General features: G+C 50.2%; 1 protein-coding gene across 1 annotated transcript; it reads right to left on the reverse strand.

The window, feature by feature from the left end:
- Positions 1-12,910: 12,910 nt before the first annotated feature.
- On the reverse strand, positions 12,911-26,013 carry LOC121137913 (cyclic nucleotide-gated cation channel beta-1-like). Its single transcript, XM_040740800.1, has 12 exons — positions 25,789-26,013; positions 21,987-22,044; positions 21,676-21,742; positions 20,865-20,982; positions 20,717-20,759; positions 20,121-20,166; positions 18,741-18,816; positions 18,390-18,429; positions 17,861-18,008; positions 16,801-16,876; positions 15,456-15,492; positions 12,911-13,578 (listed from the first exon to the last, which is right to left on the reverse strand). Exons 1-12 carry the CDS (start codon positions 26,005-26,007, stop codon positions 13,553-13,555), a joined length of 954 nt encoding a protein of 317 aa, XP_040596734.1. The 5' UTR covers positions 26,008-26,013; the 3' UTR covers positions 12,911-13,552.
- Positions 26,014-27,758: the final 1,745 nt, after the last annotated feature.

The raw sequence follows: 27,758 nt of genomic DNA on the forward strand, positions 1-27,758 counted from the left end.
TAAAGTATCACCAGGTGACCTCCTGGAGCCCTGGGACTGCTTATCAACCACAACAGTATTCCCCATGCCAAGTTCAAAAGACGCCAGACTCAGAATCCAGAGCGGAAAGACTTGGAACTTCAGAACCGAGGCTCCAATGTGCTGAGCTCAGAACGATTTTCCTCTTCAAAGAAACCCTGCAACCAATTCATCTTTCTTCCATTAGAAACAGACCCAGTGCTAGACCCTGGGGTCAGCGGGCTGCACGCTAGAATCCCTTGAAGAGGCTTACGTGGTCCTGATGCCCAGCCTTTCTCCAGCTGTCCAAGAAGTGGGGCTCACAGCTACTGCCTCAAATGCTAACATGAAGACAAATCAGCAGACAGTTAGGCAGGTAGCAGGCACATTCTGGCTTCGCAGGGCTTGGTAGGACCCGAATTCTGCATTTCTAACCAGTTTCCAGGGAAAGTGAGACTGTCAGCTTTTGAGTGCTACGTCCCTAGGCTATCTAGGGGAGGGGACCGAGCCAACTTGCTGTTTGTTCTAGTCTTCACATCTCCGTGGATGCCCAGGGTCCAGCCTGGACACCATAGGTTCCTACAGATGAGTGTTGATGTCAACAGAGACTTTTGAGTGACAGGCCGCACTGATTAAACCTGTGCGTGAGGTCCTAGCGCTGCTCCACTCTGCCCCACAGCAAGAAGGAGCCCAAAGTCAATGTAGTTTGTGCCTTCACTTTTTGCCTACCCTGCAACACACTATGTCTTAGCTTTGTTACCCATAAAACAATCTTTCGGCTTCATGAGGCAACTCAAGGACCAGCAGCTTGAAGAACACAACGTGGGTGTGGGTAAGAAATGCAGCCCTGCAGTCCAGGACATCATCTGTTCAGGGACAATGGCCCAGGCTCCTTCTTAGCACCCAATCCTTGGAGGTTGCCAGGTGTGATGGTTTGAATGACAATAGCCCCCATAGCTCGTGGGGAATGGCTCTAGGAGATGTGCCCCGTTGGAGGAAATGTGTCACTGGGGGTGGGCGGGGAGGTTTCAACTGCTCAAGCCAGGCCCAGTGTCTCTCTTCTCTTCCTGATGTCTGCCAATGCAGATGCAGAACATTCTCAGCAACCTTTTCTTTCTTTTGGTTTTCTGAGACAGGGGTTCTCTGTATTGTTTTGGGGCTGTCCTGGAACTCACTCTGTAGACCAGGCTGGCCTCGAAGGGTGGCAGAGGGGACCACAGTACAGAGCTGGGTACAGATGGAGCTCCCTACCCAGGACATGCTCAAAGAAGGGGGTGTGGCCATAGAGCTGGGACATCATTTACAGGCTCTGCCCCTCCACCCCCAGGTTCTCCACACAGGTTATGCCACATTTTTCCTGAGAGGAGGTGGCATGAGGGGTTGGCAGGGCAAGACTCCTTCAATGCTCTGGGCATCATTTCCTCATTATCTTTGAATGACATTATCTAGTTGAAATAATGGGGCCCTAAGACACAGAGGGGAGTCCTTGTCCAGGACAGAATGGAGGGGCCCTGGGTAGGAAGGAGACAGAGTTTGGAAGAGGGCCTCACTCCAAACTGCCACCATCCTGAAAGTCCCCAGGAGACCCTTGTACAATGTCACTCCTACCTGTAGAGCTGGTGGCCTCCTCCTCCTCCTCTACCTCCTCTTCTACCTCTTCCTCCTCTGGCAACTCCTGCAGAGACATGTAGAGAGGACGCGGGGTGCCTCATTGGACTTCCCCCAACTCTTACCCCACCCAGTACCAACTGGGGCAGCTCATCTCCTGGGCCTTCCAAGGAGGTGGCTTACCACCTGTAGAGGGCAGTGTGCATTTAAGTTCCTATTATCTCATGTACCCAGAGGACCCCCATGAGGCCCTTGTTAAGGGGACAAAGCTACCCAAACAGCCATTCCTAGAATCCAGGACCACACCTCCCCCTGGACAACAGCCCCTGAAGGTCCCCCTACAATCAGCCTTCTCTGTCGTATGGACAGCTCACCAGCAAACCCCACTGCCATCCCATCATCAATGGCCCATTCCCTGGGCTTGGGACTCTACCTGGAGCGATGCTATCTGTGGCTCTGTCCTGCCTAACTGGCACTGGTCCACATCAGCCTGCACCGCCAAACAGCTATCCAGCAGGACACTGAACCAAGAGACAGAAGAAAGAGCCAGTGTTAGTGGAGGTTGGCGTGGCCAAAGCTGACCAGAAACAGGGGACATAGAGATGTCAGAGGCTAGATCACATCCACACTGACAAGCTACTGTCTGAGACAAGGGACTGCAGTAAAGGCCACAGTTATACAAGGAAAGAGGGCTTCCCCAAGGAAGTGGCTTATGCACAGGGTCTCAAGGATGATGGGAAAGGATCGGTCTAAAGACACCATAGGGGACGTTCAGAGAAGCATCTATGGGATGGAGCCCGTTCAGAATATATACCACGGGTTTCCCCAAGTCTGAAGGAAACCTTGGCGGCTGCAGGTAAGGAAAGGTATGGAAGAAAAGCAAGAGCTGGTGTGTAGCTCAGTGGCAGAGCACTTGCCCAGTGAGTGAAAGGCCCCGGGTTCCATCCCCAGTGTGGGGGTGGATGGACAGACATGAAGTGACCTGACCAAAATCACAAACCTTAACCCAAGATTGTTTCTTCCCCATGAGTTCAGCGCCAACAGTGCCATGCTGAAGGCTCCTGACATCACTGTCCCAGAAGGCAAGTATATATGGGCCACAGGGTCTGGGGTGGTGGAGGCCCTGGGAGGGGCAGGGAGGAGACTGTGGCAAACAGAAGGGGGCCCCACTCTGTTTGGAATAAGGGATCAAGAGTATCAGATCTCCTCGTTTTCCAGGAATCTGAACCAGAGTTTTCAGGTAGAATGTCCTGACATTGGATGCTGTGTAAGAATGCATCTATTCAGAAGAGCAATCCCAGGGCTCAGGAGGTCAAGGCAGGAGGATTAGAAGTTCAAGAGCAGAGCTGGAGAAATACTCAGGAGTTGAGAGCACTGACTGCTCTTCCAGAGGACATGGATTCAATTCCCAGAAACCACATGGCAGTTCACAACTGTCTCTATCTCTAGGATCCAACACCCTCACATAGACAGACATATAGGCAAAAGGGGCTAAGATGATGTGAGTGCACATCTGTCTGTCTGTCTGTCTGTCTGTCTGTCTGTATCTTTGTGTGTGTGTGTGTATGTCTGTGTGTGTGTGTGTCTGTGTGTCTGTGTGTCTTTGTGTGTGTTTGAACCGGGCCTATGTTGTCCAGGCTAGCCTAGAACTTGCCATGTATTGCAGGCTGGCCTAGAACTTGTGATCGTCCTGGTGTTGGAATTCCGAGCATGTATATCCAAGCCCAGATTCTAATGTGATTTTTGTAGTTTGAACTAGGTCCTACTTCCTGACAGCCCTACCTCCCCATCAGAGCCCTGAGCATTCGCAGATGTCCCAAGGTGTCATATCTACCCAAAGGGCCATGTCTCAGTTCTCCCAAGGTGGGTAAGCAGGGGCTGAGACAGGATGTCAAGGAGTCTGTATCAGTCTCCGGCCGGGGTTTATGAATGAGCTTGTAATCACATGGTCATGGCAGCCGGGCCCGTGCCAAGCTCCTGCAACATTGTCCATCTCCCTGCTTCTTTACCCAAACACCCCTGCCAGGGTTGTGGTGAGAGCACTCTAGCTTAGAAAACACAGAGGCCCACAGACAGCCTGTGGTCATGCAGTCTCTGCAAGGTGAGTCTAGTGCAGAGCTCACGCCACTGTCCTGCTGCCACCCTGAGTGTGTGTCCACACTGTGTGATCATTAGCCTTCCTGGGTCTCTGCACCCCCAAAAATACGTTAGAATTACCTCCTGGTGGCACTGGGTAAAGAACAATATTAGTTTATATCTCGCAATGTTTTCTTAAATCTAAAAGTTCTTCTTTGGCTCTGTTTTAAAAAGATCAAAAGTTTCTTCGGTTGGAGAGCTTGCCTAACATTCGTGAGGCCTTGGGTTCAGTCTAACATTCTAATATTCTCTTGGACCCCTGACATGTTTTGGTGCTATGCCTCCCGCCACAAGCAGAAGTTGGCCTCATGCAGATGGGCCATGCTGCGCTGAGGGCCTTGAATGGATTCTCCTGGAAACAGCTGTAAGGCTCTATCTACGGCCCCCAGCACTAGCCAGAGGCCTCCTTGTCCAGATCCTTCTAGTGGCCGGTCTCTGTGGCCTTGGGAAAACCACCTTGCCTGGACCCACGAGCCTGTCTCTTCTATTCCTGTGTCAAAAAGTCAGGGCCCTGCATGGGCTGTCTGTGGTCACAGGTCAGGGAGCCTGAAATGGGAAAGCCAGAAGGATGTCAGGTGCTATCTCAGGATTCTTCTGGATTCTTCTCTTAAACACAGTGAGATGCTGGCGCTTTATCTGCATTTCACTTTGGAAGAGCCAGACCCTGCCTTGCACTTCCTGGCCAAGAACACAGCTCTGAACCTCAGTGTCCCTGTCTGGGAAGTGGGCTCAGTAACGTACCTGTCATTCCCGCTGACTCTACAGTGTCTAGCAGCTCTCATTATTACTGCTGGTATCCTTACAGCTAATCCCAGAGGATTTGCTGGGTTAGGACATCACACACATACTTCAATAAACAACCTCAGCAGCCGGGTGGTGGTGGCACACTCCCTTAATCCCAGCACTTGGAGGCAGAGGCAGGTGGATCTCTGTGAGTTCGAGGCCAGGCTGGACCGACAGCCTCCAAAACAATACAGAGAAACCCTGTTTCGTAAAACCAAAAAAATAAAAAATAAACAACCTCAGCTCACAAGGCAATTTACTAGCACAGCGGTGGCCCTGCACACATTATCAAGGGCTGCAGAGGGTCCATGTACCAAAGCCATGTTGTTCTATTGAACAGTGTGCCCAGTACTGTTCATGGCTCCCTCTTTTCCAGCCTGGAAGCAGTAGCCCTTCAACTTCTAAAAAGTTCCCAAGTCCCAGGGCTGAGGTCGGCTTCCAGCAGGTCCCCCAACTTCTAGATTAAGGATTAAATGCAAATAGCCATGCCAGCATCTAAGTTTAGCAGCCTACTCGTCCCCTACCCACCCAGGCCATGCTCCCCAAGTTCAGGTCTGCAGGTCACCTTCAGCATGTTCCTCCTTTGAAATTCCATCTCAGAAGGAAGGGAGGACAACTGAGTCCCAGTAAGAGCTCAGAGACAGGAGCCGCTACCTACTTGGTTCTCTGGGGCCCTGCTGGTCGGGCGGCCCATGCTGCAGTAGGTCAGCCTGGGGCTGTAACAATCACGCCAAGCCTGGGACTGCAGCATATGAGTAGAGCCGTGAAGAGTCCCAGGTCAGCCAGGACAACAGTTTCTATGATGCTGTGACTGATTCAGCATGGAGCCACTGGTCCTTCCTCCTTCTAGCCACACCAATGGGCTGGCAAGGAACTGCAGGAACGCTCCAGAGAGGACAGATGGGGACCATGGGCCAAGGTTGCTAGGAAGAGCAGAGCTATTGCCTGCAGAGACGGGGTTGCTAGGTGACCATCTGCGTTACCAGGGCCTTCACGTCATCATTAACCTGTGTCTCTGCAAAGCTGGCCAAGGGCATCCTTCCCCAGACAGTAACAACCCAGCCCAGCCTAGCCCCAGCTTCACATCTTCTGTATGTGCAGCTGGGACCGCTGACTGTCATCACAGAGGCCAAAGGCTCTCTGCATTTAAAACTGTGGGTGACCATTTGTGAGGATGTATGTGTGCCTGAGGTGTCTGAGCTATTTGGACATATGCAAACTGCACATGAGTACCTTTATGCAGACATGTGAACTAGTATGATGATACACGTGTATGTACATGTATGTGAGTGTGTGTAGCCAGTGTGTGTCATACATGTGTGCATGCATGCATGCCCACGACACTACGTCTGAGGATACACCTATACATTTGTGTGGACCTATAAGGCCATTGGCCTTTGGAGGTGTCTCAGTTCAAGAACAGGGGCATGTGCCAGAATTTTCGGGGTCAGTGGAGGATAACTCAGAGCCAGCACTGTGTGTATAGGTGGACGGAATGCTGAGCAGTCTGCACGGAGGAAAGGGCAACATCTGGCACTCCCAGCTGGCTCTGGTGTGACGGGAAGACCCACAGGGCTGAATTGGGTAGGGGAACACATGCTTAGTTTTCCCAAAAGAAAGACTTTCACAGTGCTAGGGATGGGATGGAAAGCTTTATATTTATTTATTTGGTTAGTTTTTTTTTTTGAGGCAGGGTTTCTCTGTGTAACAGCCCTGGCTGTCCTGGAACTCAGTCTGTAAACCAGCCTGGTCTCAAACTCACAGAGATCCACCTACCTCTGCCTCTCGAGTGCTAGGATTAAAGGTGTGTACCACCACCGCCCATCTCAGAAAGTTTTACTCTTAAAAAAACTGTTTGCATGTGCATGTATGCGGTGTTTGTGCACATATATACGCGTGTTTATGTATGTGCACACAGGTTTGTGGTATGCGGAGGCCTACAGTCTTCCTCCATCACTTTCCATTGTACTTATTGGGACTCAGTTGAACCCAGAGCTCTGGCTGACTAGTCTGGCTAAGCCGCTTGCTCCAGGAATCTCACTTCCACCTTTCAAGGGTTACACTGGAGGCAGGCCACCATGTCACCTGGCATTTAAGTGGGTTCTGGAGATTTATCTGAGCTGCCTCCCCGGGCCCTAGACAGCTTTTGAGAGGCGATGAGTTCTCTCATCATTGGAGGTAGGCAAGGGAGAGTGTGGCTCCCTGTCTCAGTTGGGAAGACAAAATGTAACCTGAGCAAGAGTGCCCTGATAGCTGACTGATGTTACCCCATAGGACTCTACATAGGTTTTGTGTTGGTTTCAGGGTTGTTTCTTGATTGGGGATGAAGCAGCCGTTAGTGGGGACAAGAACATTAGTCACCAGTGGGCTCTTACTCTAGACAGGCCCTGCTTCACTCATTGACTACCATCCCTGCGGCCCCTCTGCAAGGGTTACTGTCAGCCCCCTATAGCTGTGGAGGTGGGCACTGGAGAGGGAAGCCACTTGCCAGGCAGCCCTGTTCACAGGCATGGTACCGTTTCTGCAGCAAAGCTATTCTCTGAACACTTGTGGCGTTGCCCGGCTGCAGACTGGCCAGAGAAGAAAACCCAGGGATTACAGGTCTGGGTCAAGGTTGTGACAGGGGACAGTATGACAAATACAGAGAACAAAGCAAGGGGTTAGAGTCGAGAACACGTTTCCTCTGTCGACAGCAGCCTTCCCTGCTCTCCTGCCTGTACCTCTCTCCAGAGAGCTGCCAGCCACGTCACCCTCCTGCTCACAAACCTTCAGACTCCATGTGGCTTTTTGGGAACCCAGGGCCAAGGCTGTCATGACCTGCTCCGGAGGCAGTCCCCTTTGGTCACTGGCTGTGTGCTCTCCTTGCCCCATGTCCCCTCGCTGATGGAGTCCTCCAGACCCTCCTCATCGACCATCTCTGGTTGTGTGTTTGGCCTGCGCTCTCTCCTCACTCATCCCCTGCTTCCTCCCAGCCCACAGCTCCTCACTCGCCAAACCTTACACCAAGTGTCCAGCTTCTAACTAGGTCGAGGAGCTGCCTTCCATTTTTTAATCTTTCTTTAAAATGCACTATGTGGACTTTAATGCTACCTCTGTGGACAATGAAGTAGACTCCAAGGCAGCTCTAGACACTATCAGAGGCTATGTCAGGATCATTGGTGTGTGTGTGTGTGTGTGTGTGTGTGTGTGTACATGCATACTTAGGGGAGACCACTTTGGTTTTGCTGTTAAAAGAGAAGTGGTACTGTAAGCTCAATGCATGTGTTCACTCATGCATCTCTACATGATTAGTTTTACATTTATTTAATGCCTACTGTATACCAGGCACCTGGGATACAGTGGTGAAAGCAGCCTGCTCAAGTCTCAGATTTCATGTGTGAGTTGGAGTGGGGGATATTGGGCTGAGGGCTGTGAGTTGGAGAGGGGGTGATATTGAGCTGAGGGCTGTGAGTTGGAGAGGGGGGGATATTGGGCTGAGGGCTCATTCTGAGCACAGTGGGGACCCCAGCTTTCCCAACTCTCTGGTCAGAGCCCAACAGTGCTCATCACAGAACAAAGGCAGAACACACCCCAACCCAGGACCCCCTAATCCCACTGCCCAGGACAGTGACTCACATAGGCTCCTCATACTCCTCGTACTCCTCCTCTTCCTCCTCCTCCTCCTCTTCTCTTTCCTCTTGAATCTGGGGCAATTCCCTAAATCAGGACCAGAAGCCAGAGGTGAGCAGCCAGCCCTCCTCACCCCATCTCTGACATGTGTCCTGGGACTTACAGCAGCTCCACCTGGGAGCTCCTCACCAGTAGCCCTGGGATCTCTCTAGCCACAACCTGTCTACACTGCCCTGATGGTACTTGAGGATGGCTCTGAACTTCAGTGAGCCTCAGTTTCCCCTTACGTATTTCTTAGCAAGGCAGGTCAGGAACTTGAATTGCTCGTCGTAGCAGCCCTGTCTTTTTCAAATGCTTCCCTGACATGAAATCCATCATTTTGTTCTTCCCCGCTATGTCTTAACAAAAGTTGAAGGGCCACTGCCCATGGACTGAACTTCTGAAGCTATGAGCTAAAACAAGCCTCCTTTCTTTATGAGTTGCTGGCCTCGAGCATCTAATTACAACAGAAAGATGACTAACACACAACCTAAACATCACCAGTGGAGTGTTGAACACAGTCCAAGAATGGAGCCGTTTGAGGGGAATTCTGGGTGCTTGTGAGAAAAACCCCAAGAAAACAAGACAAGAATCTTGTGACCTCAGTGTCTTCAAAAACATGGAACTGATTTTGGAGTGCACTTTTGTGACCCTCCCAGGTGCAGTGGGTAGAAGTGAGTTCGCTTTAGATTATTCATTACAACTCAGTATTACTTGTTTATCTGTCTCTATGGAAAATCATGTATTTGCCACGTGCAGCTTCCTCTTGTGATTATACACTTAGCTCATATGATTCTTCTCAACTCTCAGAGTATATATCGTCTGATGCTCTGAATAAAGTTGGCTTTTGCGTGAGAATTTAGTCCGCCTCATTTTTAGGCTCCACTCTCCTAGGTTCATGCCTCCAACTAGATCGATAAAGAGTGGAAGGCATGTTAAAACTAGGCTTGGTGGCACACACCTTTAATCCCAGCACTTGGGAGGCAGAGGGCGACAGGTCTCTCTGAGTTTAAGGCCAGCCTGGTCTACATAGTGAGCTCCAGGCCAGCCAAGACTACATAATGAGACCTTGTCTAAAAACAAACAAACAAAATAACAGACAAATTATGGTCTATCCATATAATGGAATACTGTACAACTATGAAAACAATGAGGACGATTTCCATTTAGTGAATTATGGAAAGTGTCAAGGTGTATTACTGACCAAATATAACCAGGGGCAGATAAATAACACATGATATGCCATCTTTTGTGCAAACAAAAACAAAAAAAAAAGAGGTATTAACCTGGTTAGCCTTAACCTTGACACAGCCTCAAGTCATCTGAGAGGATGACTGAATTGAAGAACTCAACTGCAGAACTACCTAAATCAGAGTGGTTTCCAGGAATGTCTGCGGGAGGTTGTCTTGACTGTTAATTTATGTAGGCAGGCTCAGCCCACTGTGGGCAGCACCATTCCCTGGGCAAGTGGCCCTAGGCTATGTAAAAAGCTAGTTAAGCATAAGTCTAGAGAACAAGCCAGCAAACAGCATTCCTCTACAGTTTCTGCTTCAAGTTCCTGCCTGACTTCCCTCAATGATGGACTATGACCTGGAAGTATAAACAGAAATAAACCCCCTCCTCAATCTACGTTGCTTTTGAGTAGAACTTTTCATCATAGCAACAGAATCAAACTAGAGCATGGGGCTCCATGTGTATCTGTCCCCAATCTACCTCTGAAATGGAGTCTGGAGCCATGTGCGTAGGGGTTGAGTGCAGTGCTGAGAGTGGAGAGGCAGGTGTGGTCCTGCCCCCGGCCCTTTTATGCCTTTAGGATTCCACACTGTATGCCTGGTACCTTCTCAAGCACTGGCTCCTTTTCCAGGACTTCTGCTTTCCCACCTGGGCATCTCCACCATGGCCTCGCTTTCTTCTTCATAAACTGGGGCCACCTCTGTCTCCTGCTGGCTGGCGCTGTCCTCCTGCTGGCTGGCGCTGTCCTCCTGCTCGATGTCCTCCCAGCAGGGGTCCACCTCCTCCAGGACAAGATCATGTTCCACCTGTTCCATGGGAAGGATGCTAACTGCAGGAGATAAAAAGGAGTCATTTGTGGGATAAGGAGGGTAGCTTGTGCCCCTGAGTCCTGGGGGTTCATCCTGGAGCCCCTACCCCCCGGGGGCCTTGGCTCCTAGCTGGCTGTGTTACCAACAGGCTCATAAGCGGCCAGCTCAATGCCCCAGGGACAGCCTCAAACAACACAACCAGTCATGCAGCCTCCTCCCATGGCTCTCTGCCTTTCCCCTCTTGGGAGCAAGCTCTGGTTACGGCTGACCAAGCTTGCTTCCTATCAGGGCTCTCCTTCTTAGAGGTTTGACCAGAACAGAAAGAATATTCCATTCACAGCATCACAGCTTATGTGAAAGGACCCAGACTTGACACCACCTCCAGGGGCAGGGTATCCTGGGTTGTCCCAAAGGGTGCAGACAAAGCCTGCTCCTTGGGTATTTCCTGGGTGCTGTCTCTTGGTGACAAAGTGTCTGTGAGCTCAGCACCTGCTTCTGGGAGCCTTATCCCTCCAGCTAGGCTTAGAATCTCCACTCTCTGAAACAGTGTGACATTTTCATGGGGACATGGAAAGCAATTACAGATGCTTGTAACTCTTTAACATTTCTCCGTGGATCCAGATCCCTTACTAGAAAAGGATGTCAACCTGTCAGGCAATAGGTTAAGACAGCTGGGTGTGGTAGTTCACACTTGTAATCTCAGCACTTGAGAGGCAGAGGCAAGGGGATTTCTATAGGGAGGATTGCAACGTGGTGAGTTCTAAGCCACCTTGGGCTACACAGGGGGACTCCATTTCAAAAAAACAAAGAAAATGGCTCAGGACTTCTCACGGGAGACCCAACTCACCCTAGTCAAGGAGGGAAGGGGAGACTTCCTGAAAACCAGCTGTTTCTCAGAAGTTCCTTCCAGGGGTCTTGGTGGCCATCAAGTCAAGCATAAGTTAGTAATGGTGACTGTCTTGGTTTTTGGACATAGGGTCTTGCTATGCAGCCGAGGCTGGCCTCGAACTTCTGAGGGGATGTCACTGTATCCCAGGCAATAAGCATGCCCATGATCACCTCCGCAGCACTGGATGCCCTGCTGGGCACTGTCCCCAGTGTTGCCATCCTTGTTTCCTTCCTTATGAATGCTTTTTAGATGCTCCTCTCCTCGTCTCTGCAGCAGACCTACAAGGTAACTTAGACTGTGCCTGTTTACAGTCAAATATGCTACAACTCTGGGCCCAGTCACCAACCCAGAGAGGCAAGGATGAGGTGCAGACAGCATATCCGGGAGCGGGGGTGGCAGGCTGGCAGGCCTCTGGGAGAAGCCGTTGCCTGCGGTGCTCTGGCTCCCCTCTGTACCAAGACGTAGTCTACCTCTTGTTCTCTACAGCCTGCCCAGGAGCCCAGTGCTGGCCCAGCCCATGCTGAGTTTTTCCTGGACATGCTACCTTCCAGTCAGCAACCTGTCCAGTTGCTCATCTGAGATAGGAGCTCCTGCTTCCAGCGAGTCCGGTCACACAGGTTCTCACCAGGCCAGACACTCTGGTCTGGAGTCTCCTGAAAGCCAGGGCCTGTGCTTGCTTCAGTCTGTCTTCTCTAGGAGGTGTAGCTCGTGATGCCCCTTCCGCTAGTCCAGGCTACATCTGTCCTCATCTTCTCTGCTCTGAAGCTTAGGCCCTCGTTCACCACACACACCTCTGACGGTCCCAGGCATTGCCGTCAACAGAATGGCATGGGGAGGCAGGAGCTGCTTGAAAAGGCAGATTCCCAGGATGCCCATACCCCAGCAATAAGGTCTTGAGGTGGGACATTCTTCACAATTGAGTCTGGCCGTGTGAGGTATGGCCCCGCTTGGAGCATATCCTGCCTTCGGTACTTGTTCGGCCCCAGAGAAATCTTCGTGAAGTTAATCCCTGCTCAACCACCTTCAGTGGCTCCTCATTACCTAGAGCCTAGTCCCTACAGGACTAGGGGACTAGCTAAACTTCTAGTTTTAACTTCACTATCAAGAGCTTGGGATCCCGGCTAGCTGACATGTCCAGAGTTCCCCAGCCCCTTGCCCCCACCTTTAGGCGTTTCCCACTTTATTGTCTCTACAGACTGCCCTTTCTCACTGACAGTTCAAGGCACTAGGGGTCTCAAACTCAAACTCAGAAGGTGGATATGGATGAAGGGACAAACACCAGCTGCCTGCAGGTGACAGCTCCTATTCACACCTTTCTCATGAGCACCATGTAGGTCACCACAGCCAGACCATCCCATTCCCAACAGAAGTCACCACAGCCAGACCATCCCATTCCCAACAGAAGTCACCACAGCCAGACCATCCCATTCCCAACAGAAGTCACCACAGCCAGACCATCCCATTCCCAACAGAAGTCAGGCCCTTCTGTGGAAGCTGGTCTTTAAATTTTATATATTTATTTATGCATTTATTTATTTATTGAGACAGAGTTTCTCTGTACAGTCCTGAAACTTGCTTTGTAGACCAGGCTGGTCTACTTAGAGACCTGCCTGTCTCTACCTCTCAAGTGCTGGGATTAAAGGCGTGAATCACCATCACTCAACATGAAAGAGGATTTTTTTAAAGGTTGATAATCCTTTTTCAAAGTTAATCTAAATAAAGACATCTAGGGGACACTGGGACCTCAGGGTCCCTGGCCAATTCCTCATCCTATAACCCCAGTACCACAGGTAATGTCTATCCAACTCGTCTCTCTTTAGTACCTAAGTACTAAAGCGTTGTGGGGTATATTTGCAATTCAAACAATCAGTTGACTGAAGCAGGAGGATGGAGAGTTGGAGGCCAGCCTGGAATGTACAGCAAGAACCTATCTAAAAAAAAAAAGTAAAACCCAAGGCTTCTTTCAGACTTGTCCTAAGAATGTCATGCAGTCACAGATTTGAGGTGCAAAGTCATACTCTTTAATGTCAATTACAATGTCACAGTCAGTGGTAGTTCCTGACTCTCAGAAAGAGAACTAGGACAGATCTTGGGAGAACCACTTGTAGCGAACCTGGGTCCTACAGCAGTATGGATGGTGCCAGGTGCCCGGTGTGAGCATGCTCAGACACTGAACATTGAGGCCTTTATAGGACTCTCCATAGTCTCCCATAAGGAAGTCCCCCTTGCCCTTGCTCTGGTCAGGGTGCTGTCCCCTGGCCAAGAGCCCCAAAAGCTCTGGTGTTTCACATGATTCTGTTTTTCTCAATCCTGCCTGGGGTTCACTATTCAAGGAGGGTGGAGGTTAGCAGTCACTGCCCCCTAAAAGATCTTCTCTTGAGGCATCCTTCTGTCCATCATCCATCCATCCATTTGTCCATGGGCTCCCCAGGTCACCTTCTCCCTTGTTTCAGAGGCCTCCAGCTGCTGTCACCCCTGAAACAAAGGAGGTGACAAAAATGTCTCACCTGAGTGGACAGACAGAAGATGAATGGATGGATGGATGGATGGATGGGTGGGTGGATGGGTGGATGGATGGATGGATGGGGTGGATGGATGGATGGGGTGGGGATATGAGTGGTCAAGCAGAGGATGGATGGGTAGGCAAGGAGACAGAGCAGAGGAAGGAAATGAAAAAGTATCCCCAGGCTCCCAGTCACCCCATGTAGTGGGTTGAGCAGTGTCCCTGAAAAGACATGTTCAAGTTCTATCCTACTCTATGTCAATGTGACTTTATTTGGCAATAGGGTTTTTGAGGACATGATTGGCCTCAGGATCTCAAAGCAAGCGCTTCCTGAGTTTAGGGCAGGCTTTCTTCCCAGCAACAAATGCCCTTTCAAGTGGGAAAATGAGCAGAAGGGACAGGGAGCAGATGGAAGATCTAGAAGCCAAGGAGGCCCAAGCCGTTCAGGCGAGCTGCAAGAACAGCCCCACTCCGAGTGTCTCAAAGGACTGGACTTTGCCAGTACCTCAACCGTGAGCATACGCACATTTGTCACAGCAGTCGCAGGGGACAAACCTAAGAGCCTGGCCTCTGTGCTAAGCCTGTGTCCACTCTTGCCTGGTGCCCACCAGTGACCTGCCTGTCCCAGGAACTTTGGGGTAGCCTGATTTCAGCCATCTGAAATCCTACAACATTCCAGGAAGCCAACAGGAAGACCGGAGGACCCAGCACCCATCTGAGCCCTCTGCCATGTATAGAAGGTCCCTGTCCTGGGAAATTTTGGTCCTTGAACTTCAGCCTGAGTAATCACTTGCCTGACTAAATGGAGCCTATTTTCTGCTACATATGACTTACTCTGAATAGGCAGGTATCTCTGGTTCTCCAAGGTTTGCCCTTTTCCTGCCTCAACAGCCATGGGGTCTCTACATGCTTCAGAACAGCCAGGAGTCCCAGAAAAAAAAAAGAGTGCTTGTTCTACCTTGTAGCTGCCAGCTTTCTTCCTCTCACTGAGTATTGTTCTAATTACTGTGGACTCTCACCTCCCTGACCTGCCTGGTCACTCGGTTTCAGGATGCTCTTGGAGACCATGACCCAGTAGATCTGGGATTGGACTCAGGTTTTCTTCCTGCCCTGGGAGGAGGCCCTGAGCCAGAGTCAGAGGGTATGTGTCCAGGATGGTACAGGGGCTGCATTGTTCATAGGCCTGATGCTCACCTGAAGCCCACCACAGGAGGCTAAAGCAGGCTGGAGCAAGTGACAGCAAGGCACCCATCACTATTTGGATGGATGGATAGATGGATGGATGGATGGATGGATGGATGGATGGATGGATGGATGGATGGACGGACGGACAGGTGGAGGGAGGGAAGGACGGATAAATGAATGCACGGATGTCTTATCTACTACCTGCCAGTATATTATCCACTTCCAGACCTGCTGCCCCTGCCTGTCTCCTGCCTGCCCTCAGCCTTCTGTCTTCCAGTGATGCCACCACACACCTCCCAACTCTTCACAGGAGCAGGGGTCCTGACTCAAAGGTCTGGAGTTCCCAGAATCTGTTTCCCAAGAACATCCCATCCATCACCACTTTCCCAACCTGGACTCTGCTCAGCCAAACCCATGTCCCCAGTTCTGGGTGATGGACAACAGGAAGGGGTGTGGACTTGTTGTTTTCCTGATGGTGGCTGGGAGCCAAAGCGGAAATGCTCTAACCACCAGCTCCATCACTGCTATCCAGAGATGCTGAGTGGGAGTGGACTCTCTCAACTCCAGGTTAGGAGACCCTATTTGTGCCTCACACTCAGACCTAAGTATATCAGGTGGCTCCTCTCCCCAAAGTGAACATGGGACCCATGGGTGTGATACTTACTGGTCTGCACCTCACACGTCCCGGGGCAGCCAGGCTCCTACATGGGAAGAAAAGAGTAGACCTGCCACGGCTGCCTCTCCTGCCTCCCTCCTGTCGCCAATGCATGAGTCTCTTCCCCAGCAGAACCTGCACAGACCCACTGTCTCAGGTCCCCACTCCTGGCTGCTCCGGTCCCTCCTCGCTCCAGGACCACAGCTTGCTCCCAGCTTTTGCTCGGGCTGGGATACCACCTCTTCTGTTCACTCTATGAGATGCCCACCCTCTCCTAGCATCTGGAAGTCTTCTCCCAACTATCCCTGCTTCCCCTGCTGCCATGGTCCCCAGAGTCCTCTGTCATCACAGCATCTTCATTAGCTAATGGTTCCTGGCCCCCAGGCCCTTTTATACTTGGAAATCTCTGAAGCCAGTGCTCTCTGCCCCTTAGGGGACAGCGTGATGAAGGGTGGGAAGCATAAGTCTGGCCTTCAGTACCTTCTGCTCAGCCTCCCTCAGCACTGAGACAGCTGGGAGGGGAGGAGTGGGGTGTGGACTCAGTCTCTGGCTCTTGGCGCACCTCCCATTAAACAAAGCCAGTGCGGGAAGAATAGAGCAGTTGGCTCTGTGACACAAGGTATGGTCCCTGAAACAGCTGCAGCAAGGTGCTGCCCAGACCTGCTGGGCTAGGACCTTAAGGGCCCAGAGCCCAGGACCAGTCCAGACCCACCACTCTCTGGCTTACTTTCAAAGCTCTTTCCTTTTTTCCTTCACAAGCCTGGGTGCTAATGGAATTGGTCACCCACTTCTCAGGGGGATAAAGTAAGGCTCCCTGAGGACCCAGGCCAATGTCACACAGTCACTTCCCAGTCCTACGGGGCTTCTATGGAGATGTGAGTTGTCCCCCAGGAAGGAGACTCAGGCCCTAGTCTCTTGATGAAGAAAAGGAAGAGGAGACCATGGCCCTGCTTCCCCACCACCCATGTTTGGGCCCTAAGCTGCCAGGAATACTCACAGAGCCTGGGAACATCACTTCTTCCTGGAGCACTCCTGGGCTCTGAATCTTTGTACATTCTTGGGGGTCACTTCCACTAGCAAGCCTTCCTTGGTGCTCCAGGAGACTCTATCTCTGAGCTCCGCTACCCCTGCAGAAGTCCCTAGACTGAAAGCTCCTAACAGGTAGACCAGTCCGCCTGAGCCAACGTGTGTACACAGGCAGGCTTCAGGGCTGAGTTGCCACTGATGGCTCCCTTCTTGCTGTGTCCCCATCCCCAGGGACCCGAGTCAACCCTCCAACCCTTATCTGAGCTTCCAAGACCCCTCCCTCCACCACCACCCAGGCAGGGACCTCTTCTGCCTGGCTGCCACTCACCTGCTCCGCAGCTTTCCCATGGAGCACGGGTTGTGGCAGGGCCATCTCCAGCCTGTGCAGGAGCCACTCAATGAGCCTGCGGTGAAGAGACGAGCTGAAGCCAGGTGGGAAGACTGGGGGTGGGGAACCGGGGTAGAACAAGCCTGCCAGGAGGCAGGTCATACCAGAAGCCAGCCCCAGATCTCTAACCCTGAAGGCCCTTCCTCTCCTCCCCATCTTCCCTCTCCTTCCCCTCTCAACCCAGCCCTAGCAGGGAGCTCACTCTTCATCTCTCTTTACACATACATTTCCGATCTCTCACACAGCACAGGGTGTGAGCATTGGGCAGCACCCGTCCAGATTTTAAATGCATGTGGCCTTGAGTCCACACATTTACTCCTGGTGACCAAATAGGGTATGTACAAGGTTTTTGATTGCAGGAAAAGTGTGAACCAATTCTAAGGGCTCCTATGTGGTTAAATTAATGGAGTACTGTTTAGTTCTTCTCGGAGATGGAAGGAATGAAATAGAACTGGTGTATAAAACCACCTCTGAGGGGGGTTGCAGTCCTGCATAAGACCATGCCCACTTTTACATGGGTGCTGGCATCCGAAGTCTGGCCCTCATGCTCATGGAGTGACCTTGCACAGCAAGGACTCTTAACCACTTGAGTCAGTTCTCCAGACCCTGGGGGTCTTTCTTTTTAGTGAAAAAAAAAGGAAGATGTACAAGAATTCATGCAACTTTCTTTTGATAGAGGTGTGTGTGTATGTGTGTGTGTGTGTGTGTGTGTGTGTGTGTGTGTATGTGCTGCTTGTTTTGAGACAAAATTCAGCTATAGAGTCCAAGCTGGTCTTGAACTTATGATCCTCCTGCCTCAGCTTCCTGAGTTTACAGGTGGGTACTTGGTATATGTTTAAAGGAAAAGTATACTCCCCATCCTGGCTGATGAGGTTTGCCTAGGGAGTCTAAGTTTTCTCCAAAGTGCATGTTTTAACTTTCTAACTTGACAAACTAGTATTGGGCTAGAGCAAAGCTCTGAGCCTGCTCCCTGTGGCAGTGTGGCCTTCAGGGGGCTCACCTGACAGGGTCCCCAGGTGGAGGCAAGGAAGCGGTCTGTAAGCCAGGCTGGGGCTCTGCATCTGGCTCCTCCTCAGGCTCCACAGTTCCAGGGTTCGGCTGGGAGGGACTCTCTGTGGGCTCTGTCTCCATCAGGGGTTCTGGAGGATCTGTGTGGTAGGAGAGGCAGCACTAAAGAACCCATAGCAGGGTTTCATCCAATCCCTCTTGGATATAAACGGCCAGATTTGGAGACTTGACATGGCTGGGTGAAGCGCCCCTTGGGGACCATCCTAATATCAAACAGTACAGGAAGGGAAAGGGACCTACCAAGTTTGTGGAGTCCAGCTGATCCTAGCTGCTGGAGTTCCAGATCTGACTAAGGTGGGGTTTCCAGTCTTAGCAAGGACTGAACTGTCCCCTCATCTGACTGAGAACTAAGGCTACCCTGAGCCCACACACACACACACACACACACACACAGAGTCTCAGGTTCCCTGGAGCCCAGCCTGTGACCATTTAGGAAGCCCCTCCCAGTTCCTTCTCTGTACCTGGGTCCAAGACAGTAGCCTCAGGTTCATCTCTCCAGGCCTGGATGACAGAGATATGGATCATGGTCAAGGACAGCCCTGAATATACCCCACCTTGACCAACTATACTCTGGTCCCGTGAACTCTAAGCATCGTTTGTCAGGAATTTTGTCTCACTGATAAGAAAACAGTGGCTCTGTCTTGTTCCCAAATGTCCCCAGGCCCTAGTTAGTCACTCTCCCCTCAAGTAAGACACTCTAAGGAGAAGATCCACTCTGCCGTGGGGGTAGGCCCTGGCCTGCTGGAGGGAGCAGCTCCCTGGGCCCCAGCCCTCCTTGCTGGTCAGCTGTCCACCCCCAACTCATCACTTACCTCGGAGGGTTTGGGGGGCTGAGGCAGCACTTTCTCCAGATTCTGCTCAAGCCATCTGATGAGCCACATTCTGGGCCTGCAGAAGGGTCAGTGGTCAGCAAGTGGGTGGCCTGAAATAAGGCCCATCTGAGCCACCTTACTTCCCACTGGGGTCTAGGCGTGGCCAGCCTTCTACACCTGCAGCAAGGAGCCAGCCGTCCAAGGAATGAGTGAGTGAAGCAGTGAATAGAAAGAGGTGGTTGGGCGGAAGTCACAAAGTGGTTCTTCAGGCTGACATTGGGGATGTGTGTGTGTGCACGCACAAGTGTGTGCATGCATGTGTGTGTGTGCGTGTGTGTGTGTGTGTGTGCGCGCGCATATGGGTGCATGCATGTGTGTGTGTGCGTGTGTGTGTGTGTGTGTGTGTGTGCGCGCGCGCATATGGGTGCATGCTTGTGTGTGCGTGCATGTGTGTGTGAGATTATATACATTTAATTATATATAATTAATAACCGGCAATAGGTACTAATTAAGTCCTAGGTTTCTAGCCCTGGGCTTTATTTTGTTTCTATTTTTTTTTTTTTTTTTGCTTGGTTTGCTTTTGAGACAGAGTCTAGCTGTAAAGCCCCAACTGGGTTCAAAAATCATGATTCCCCAATCGCAGCCTCCCCAGTTCTGAAGTTGCAGGCTACAGGTGTGTGCCCTTGTGTCCAGATCGGTGTGTGGGTTTTCATAAAACACATGAGGCTCTGCGGTTACACGAGGCAGAGGCGGCTGAAACTGGGCAGGGCCCCTCCCTGAGCAGGCTCCCTAATGTGTCATTGTCCCCACCGGGCCTGACACCCTCACTGATAAGGCAGGTAGCTTCCCCTGAGAGACCTAAACTGCTGAGAGGGCCTATTCCCCGTGGTGGTCCCAGTCGTGCTTCCAGATGCCACGCAGGCCTCACACTCCTGGAAGTCTGTCTGCACAGAGCTCATCCATGTTCCCTTTCCTTCCCAGAGGCGCTCCCACACTGAGATTCCAGCAAGCAGTGGAAAGCATGGGCAGCGTGGTGTTTACACCCCACGCTACAGATGAGAAAAATGGGTTCGAAAAGAGGGAAGAGGCTAGGTGTGGCGGTGCACGCCTTTAATCCCAGCACTTGGGAGGCAGAGGCAGGCGGATCTCTGTGAATTTGAGGCCAGCCTGGTTTGCAGAGTGAGTTCCAGGATAGCCAGAGCTACACCCCACCACCACCACATACACAAAAGAAAAGAAAAGAAAAGAAAAGAAAAAAGAAACATGCTTCAGGTGACACAGGAGGTGGCAAGTGACCCTGCTCCTGAACCCAAGGCTCTCAGCCCTGCACACTGCTTGACCCACTGCAGACAACAGTGACACTTGCTGGCAAGGACTTACTCAGTGTCTGGAGCCCTGGAAGCTTCATCTGAGCCATCTGCAGACCCTACAGAGTCAGGAAATAAAGGACAGGGAGGCAGGCTGAGGACAGATTGCTCCGTGGATAAGAAACTACACGTAGGGATTGTCAGAGTCCCGACTGCACAGGGGGCGGACACAGACAGCGACTGAACACTGCGTGTCTCAGAAGCTGCAGAAAAGGCTGGATGTCTTCATCAGGAAGAAATGAGAATTGTCAGAGACAGAGGTGGGTCTAATGCGGTTGCAAAAACGTGCAGGGAACAAAGCATCACCGGTAACCCTTAAGATGAATAGTGCTGTGTTTTATGTATCAGCTATAAAAAATAAATTAACAAATTGAAAAATATTCATGAAGTCAGCAGAGAAAGAGGAGGAAAGGAAAAAGAAAAGTGGAGCAGAAAGAGAGGGAAAGAGGAGAAATCGAGGGGAATGGGTGGGCGAGAGAGCAAGCTGGGTCAGCCTGAAGAGGTACTGAGACCACCCAAACCAGGCCACTCCTGTGGAGCATAGGAATTCTCCCCAGTCTCCTCTTAGAGGCTCCCACCCTTGGAAACCCATATACCTTTTGGTCTCACCTGGTTCCCCCGTGCCACAGGGTCCCAGAATATGTGCTCCAACCTGCTGAAACAGACAGACATTACAGGGAGTCCAAGGAGCAGCCTCCCCATCCCCACAACCCTCCGCTGACCCTCCCTCCACCAGCAGGTCACCCTGTGCTTGTACCTGATCTGTGTCCCCCACTCCGGCAGCCGGGTTCTGGCTCCCCTTGCTGCTGTAGACAGGCTGTGGCACGACCTTCTCCATGCCCTTCCAGAACCAGGTCAGCACCCAGGCACTGGGGCTGCCAAGAGATAGGGACACCAGTTAATCAATCCCCACCCCATCAGAGTGGCAGTCTATAATATCCCAAAGAACTTGACATGAATGAAGTCACTCTTTCCCCATGGTGCATCTTGCAAGCCTCACTTCCTCTCTGGAAAACACAGGGTCCCCTGCAGTCCCTAGCCAAGGACGTGAGGGAGACCTTCGGAACCTGCCCTCCAGTTGCTCCGTACAGCACAGCCAACCTCTCTCACGTGCCAGCATTCTCACGTTTGGTACTCTCAAAGGATTCCCTTAGAGTACCTCTGGAGGCGGAGGCAGAGGCAGAGGCAGAGGCAGAGGCAGAGGCTGATCTGTTCATGGGAGCGGAGCATCCTGAATCCCTGTCTTCATTAGCCCCAGCCCAAGATGTGCTTTGCTGGGAAAACTCTATGGACTAAAATGGCTAAGCGTCAGGAGCACTGGCTTCACTGGAAAATCAGCAGCTCCAGCTGTTGTCTGAAGCCACCCCAACACTGATACCATTCTAACTCCCCAATATTACTGTGGCCTGCCCTCTCTTGGCCATTATCCCAATTGTGCTAGCCCCCCTCCCAACCATTCACCGATGCTCTGGGCCTCTCTTGAATGGCCACAGATCTGACTCATAGCTGTCCCCTTCATGCAGTAGCTCCCTGCAGGGGAAGTGAGAGGGGAGAGGGTGATATGGTACCTGTTCACCTTGGCAACAGCAACCTGGGCCTGGAAGGTAAGCGGAGGAGGGTCGGTTTCTTGGGCCTCTGGCAAAAAAAAGAATGTCCCGTATTTCAAATGTGGACCCCAGAGAGATCAAGTCAGAGGCAGGGCAGAAGGAGGACACTGGGGGTTAGAAGGTGAGATTTTCTACTCTGCTCAGCAGAAAAGCTCCCAGGAGCCCACTCCAAGCTTCCCTGAGCCTCGACTTCACCTGTGAACCGAGCTGCTTCTAGGCTCTGAGAGGAAACCCCAGCCCCCTGCCCAGCCAGCCTGGGTCCCAGCACTCACCTTGAAGGCTAGGACTAGCCTCAGCTATGCCCTCCCCTTCCATTGGCTCCTCAGGTGGCTGTGGGGTTCAAACAGGACCCGTAAGTCTTGATGAGGCTGCCTGGTGCAGAAAGGACAGCCTCCGGTTCACTCTAGGGACCTGCGGTCCCCAAAGTCGAATGATGCATTTCAGTATCATCTCTGTAAGTCCTACTGGCCTCACTCCCCACCCTGGGCCCTTCCTCACACCACAGGGGACCTGCACCCAGGCTGGGGCCTCACCTCCCAGCCTCTTATCCCCCAAGGAGCTGTTCCACTCAGTGGCCTGAGAAGAGGGGGAGCCATAGGACAGACTTGCAGAACAGGGGCCAGAGGTACCCCCCCACACCCCGCATCAGGCCTCTTCCTCCTGGTGCCCAAACTTTCCTTCATGCCTCTGCTGTTTGCCTCTCTCCTGTTCCTGCAGCCTGTTCTACTCCTGAACACTGTGTGCAGATATAGACAGTCACACATGGGCATCCATGCAGACATCCATAGGTGTATACATGTACCTGGGCTTGGAGGACAGTGGGCAGATATTTCTGGGCCTCTGGAAAAGAGTCCCATACTTCAGATCTGGTCTCCCTGAGGCCATATTTATGATGATGTACACATAGACATGATCATGCATATCACACTGCCATGCATACAGTAGTGATACACATGTATGCACACATACAAACAAGTGCTTTCATACAAATACACTTGTATCTACTTGCATGTACACATGTCAGCAATACACTTATGTTCGTATACTTATATGCATACACACATATACATAGACATGTCTGTGTATATACACATGAACACGTGTGCATGTGGATACATTTGCATATGTATAAAGACAGAAATTTGCATATGTCATATAAACAGGTGTTTGCACAATTATGTAAGCATGTGTACATATACACGTACACATATACAAATATACACACATCTAAAATATACACAAGTATGCATGTGGCATATAAAATATGTATGTACACAGAGATGTGCAAATGTAACAGACAAGTATACACGCAAACACATAAGCTCATACTCAGAAATGTGCACATACACATGGAATCATGTGCAGCACACAATAAACATACGTGCATGCATATGCATACAAACATACACACATAGGCATGCATATCCAAATCTGATATACCCATGCATGCTCACAGTATACCATCATAGATATACCATATGCACATACACATGTACACACATACACACTCTATAGCAGGTTCCTAAGCACACTCTGCACTAGCCCACGAACAACACTTCTTCTTCCAGAAACACCTTGCCTCTGCATTCCCTCCAGTTCAAATTCCCCCACCACGGGCTGGAGAGATGGCCTGCTCTTCCAGAGGACCCAGGTTCAAATCCCAGCACCAATATGGTGGCTCACAACCATCTATAATGATATCTGATGCCCTTGTCTGGCCTGCAGACACGCATGCAGACAGAACACTGTATACATAATAAATAAATAAATCTTTTTTAAAAATTCCCCCACCAGCCTGCGTGTAAGTATGCCCCACCAGCCTCCAACTTTGGAGATTAAATGACCCTTGCTTGTGAATCCCCGTAAGTTCTCAGAGCTGTGCTGGAGCTCAGTCCCTCAGCAGCCGTATCTCCTGGTAGAAGGAGCGGATGGGCACTTGTCTACCGACCTCCCAGGGACGACGCCTGACTGATTCCTCTTTATGCCTTTTGCGCTAAGCACAGGATCTAACATCAATTAGAAGCTAAATGAAATCCGTTTAATTAAGCTGATAAATTAGTTGTCTTCTGGCCCCTGAAGGGATGCGGTGTCAAACTGGCAAGTTTTCTGTATGTTTAAAGAAACTTTCTAGAAAAATGTTCCTTAATATGTGGTACATGGACCAGTGCCAGTGCAAACTACTAACTGGTCCATGGTGATTGAACAGTTTGGATTAAAAATTAAGGGTTGGTAAGAGATTTTGTGAGTAAAGGTGTTTGCTGTCCACCCTGAGGACATGTCCCACACAAGATTTGTCCTCTGACCTCTGAACATTCATACACAATACATAAATGGAATATTTTTTTTAAATTTGTCATGTACCAAAGTGTATGTACTCAGTGGAACACTAATCTTGTTTAAAATTAGTTGTTTGTTAGTTAATTGGTTAGTTAGATATTGGTTTTTTTGAAACAGAGTTTCTCTGTGTTGCTCTGGCTATTCTGGAACTCATTCTATAGACCAGGCTGGCCTACAGTTCAGAGATCTGCCTGCCTCTGCCTCCCGAGTGCTGGTGTTAATGGCATGTACCACCACAGTTCGACTTATTAATTTTTAAATTATTTTTAATAATATAATTACATCATTTCTCCCTTCTCCTTCCTCCCTCTGAGCCCTTCCATAAACTCCTCCTTGCCCCTTTTCAAATTCATGGCCTCTTTAATCATTAATTGTTGCTATATACATATATGTATATACGTATATATTCCCAAATACATAAATGCAACCTGCTCAGTCTGTATAATGTTACTTGTCTGTATGTTTTCAGGGCTGACCATTTGGTATTGGAGAACCAATTGATATGCTCTTCCCTGGGGGAAAGTACTTCTACTTTCAGAATTTCTTAGTTGCCTGTAATTCTCCTATAGGATTAAAACCTCCTAGGCTTCCCACGGGCCTCCCTCCCCCCTCACCCCTCACCCTGTCTGTGTTCGTTTTCCTCAGAACATTAATGTTCAAAGACACTTGGAAAATGAAGTACTGCTTAAGGGGCTAGAGAGATTGCTCAGTGGTTAAGAATACTTGCTATTGCAGAGGACTAATGCTCCGAACACCCAGAAGGCAGCTCAATACTATTCTCAAGGGATCTGATGCCCTCTTCTGGCATCTGTGGTCACTGCAGCCTGAGAGCAGACACAAACACGTGCACACACACACACACACACACACACACACACACAATTATACATAATATTTAGAATAAATCTTTAAAAACTACTGTTTTTAAAATCCTATATTAATTTCCTACTTCCTGAATTGAGAAAGTCTTCCTAAAAATAAATACCAACTGAAGGAAGTGATATGGTTCTATTTGGAGCTATTTCCGAATCTCCTCATGGTCTGGTGATAAACAGATCATGGACTAGAGTCTAGAATATCTCTCTCTGTTGTAGACTACAGAGGCTTACAAGTATGGCCACAGGGGATTTATAGTCTGTTGCTTGTTTTTCTAAATAAAGAGTGTATATGTATACAGTATATGTACCGTGTACGTTTAGAGGACTACCTTGGGTATCAGTCCTTGCCTGCCACCTCTTTTGAGACAAGGTCTCTTTGCAGCCCATGGGCTTCCAGAGATTCTCCTCTCTGCTCCCAGCTCTCTGGAGAAGTGCTGGAATGATGGCTGTTTATGCGACTGCATCCGGATCTCACCTAGGTTCTGGGGATTTGAACTCAGGTCCTCATGCTGGCATGGTAAAGGCTTCTGCCCTCTGAGCCATCTCTCCAGTCCCATAAATAAATTTTGTCAGCACACAGCCATGTCCCTTTGTTATGTGTTCTGCACAGCTGTGGCTGAGCAACTAAGAGAGATGGCATAACCCACAAAGCCTATCTTACCTTTCACAGAAACAGCCTTGAGCAAACCTGCCCACTCTCTGGGTGAGTGGCCCCCATGCAGATGTGGACCGAGTCAGCAGCCACATTTTCTGCTCTCTCCCACTTCCTTTCTTGAGAAAGCCCACAGGGATCAGATGGCCCAGGCTGAGAGTCGCTGAGCAGCAAGACCAGCCTGCCCTCCTCAGCCCCTCCCCTTACCAGGGTCTGGACCTCCGGCACATCCTCTTCAGGGACTGTTTCAGGTTCTGGCTCTGGCTCTGGCTCCAGCTGAGGTTCTGGCTCCAGCTGAGGCTCTGGCTCAGGTTCTGGTTTTGCCTCAGGCTCCAACTCTGGTTCTGGCTGTGGTTCTGCTTCCTCCTCCATCCTCTGAGGGGTCCCTGGAGGCTGGGGCAGCACCTTCTGGACCCAGCCCAACATCCTGACGCCTGTAATGGACAGCCTTGAACTGCATGAGCAGGCTCACAGGCACGCTCCTCTTTCATGCCCACTTTGTGGGTTGCAGATGCCCTTTACCACACCTCCATCTTTAAAAATACATTCTGCTGCAGGGCTGGTAAGATGGCGTCATGGTTAAGAGCACTTGCTGCTCTTCCAGAGCACCCAGATCAAGCAGCTCACAGACACCTGTAACCCCAGTTACAGAAGATCAATACTTTCTTCTGACCTCTGTGAGCACCCACACATATGTGAAATAGACACACATACATGAAATATACAAGCATACACAATAAATCTAAATCTTTAAAAGAGTTTCTGCAGTTATGAGCAGCACCTTTCCCAACCAGACCCAGAAATGCACATCTGCTTCCTGGCCCTGCAGTCTGAATTCCAGAATGTAGAAATCCAGATATAGAAATCCCAGAATTTCTAAGTCATGTGTGGCCTTTGAGCATAACTTCTTTCATCTAGCATGTGCATCTAAGATTCTTTTGTGTAAGTGTTCCTGTCTCTAATTTGTCTGTATTGTGGAATAGCATTCTTTGGTATGGACTTTTCATACCACTTATCCATTTCCAAGCTGAAGGAACAATTTTGGGGGAGTTTCAAATAAAGCATACATAAATAAAAGTATCTCTACAATGTTACCAGAGACTATTAGAAAGAAACTGAACGCTCAACACGGGTGAGGTCTGCATTAAGTAAATTGGAATGCAGCCGATAAGAGGGACTGTGGGAAGGCTGGAAAGGAAGGAGCACATTCGTTTGAATGGGAGGTGCACGTGCTCCAGCGTTGCCATGAGCAGATCAGTTGACTCCCTTCAGCCCTGCTTGCCTGTCTGTAAGGGCACTGAAGTCAGGCATGGCGGTACCCGCGGTACCCACTTAGACTCCAGCACTTGCGCAGTGGAGACAGAAGAATCAGTAGTTCCAGGTCAGCCTGACCAAAAAAACCAGCTCCATTGATAGTTCCCAACTTGTGAGCAGAGTATGAGGGTAAAATCTATTAAAAGAAACCAGGCATGGTGGCGCACACCTTTAATCCCAGCACTCGGGAGGCAGAGGCAAGCGGATCTCTGTGAGTTCGAGGCCAGCCTGGTCTACACAGTGAGTTCCAGGTAGCCAGGAACCCATCTCACAAAACCAAAACTAAAAAATAAAAATTGATAAAAGCAACATTCTCAGACCAGTGACTGAGTCCACTTAATTTTGAGTTATCTGTTCAGCTATCAGCTGCTACCCAGTGACTGGCCCCCGCTAAGGACTTCATAAAGTCTGGTCATGCCTACAGGGTCAGGTGCTGAGTGCAAACACAGACTGTGGAATGTCATATACTGCAGAAGCCCATGACAGAAAAGAAATACGGGGGACTTATGAACAGAAAGTCTGTATTGTCTGTGATAACATTAGTCACATACTTTAATCCCAGCACTCAGGAGGCAGAGGCAGGCAAATTTCTGTGAATTTAAAGTCAACCAGAGCTACACAGTGAGACCCTGTCTCAAAAATAAATAAACAAGAGGCTGGAGAGATGGCTCAGCAGTTAAGAGCACTGGCTGTTCTTCCAGAGGACCCCGGTTCAAGTCCCAGCACCCACATTGGCAGCTCACAACTGTCTGTAACTCCAGTTCCAGGGGATCTGACACCTGCACACCAATGCACAGAAAACAAGGCTAAATGAACTATAGAAGTAAATAAACAAATAGCAACACTTATCACTTGTTTAACTT

Source organism: Mesocricetus auratus, unplaced genomic scaffold (assembly GCF_017639785.1).
Source record: "Mesocricetus auratus isolate SY011 unplaced genomic scaffold, BCM_Maur_2.0 Super-Scaffold_100714, whole genome shotgun sequence".
NCBI lineage: Eukaryota > Metazoa > Chordata > Mammalia > Rodentia > Cricetidae > Mesocricetus > Mesocricetus auratus.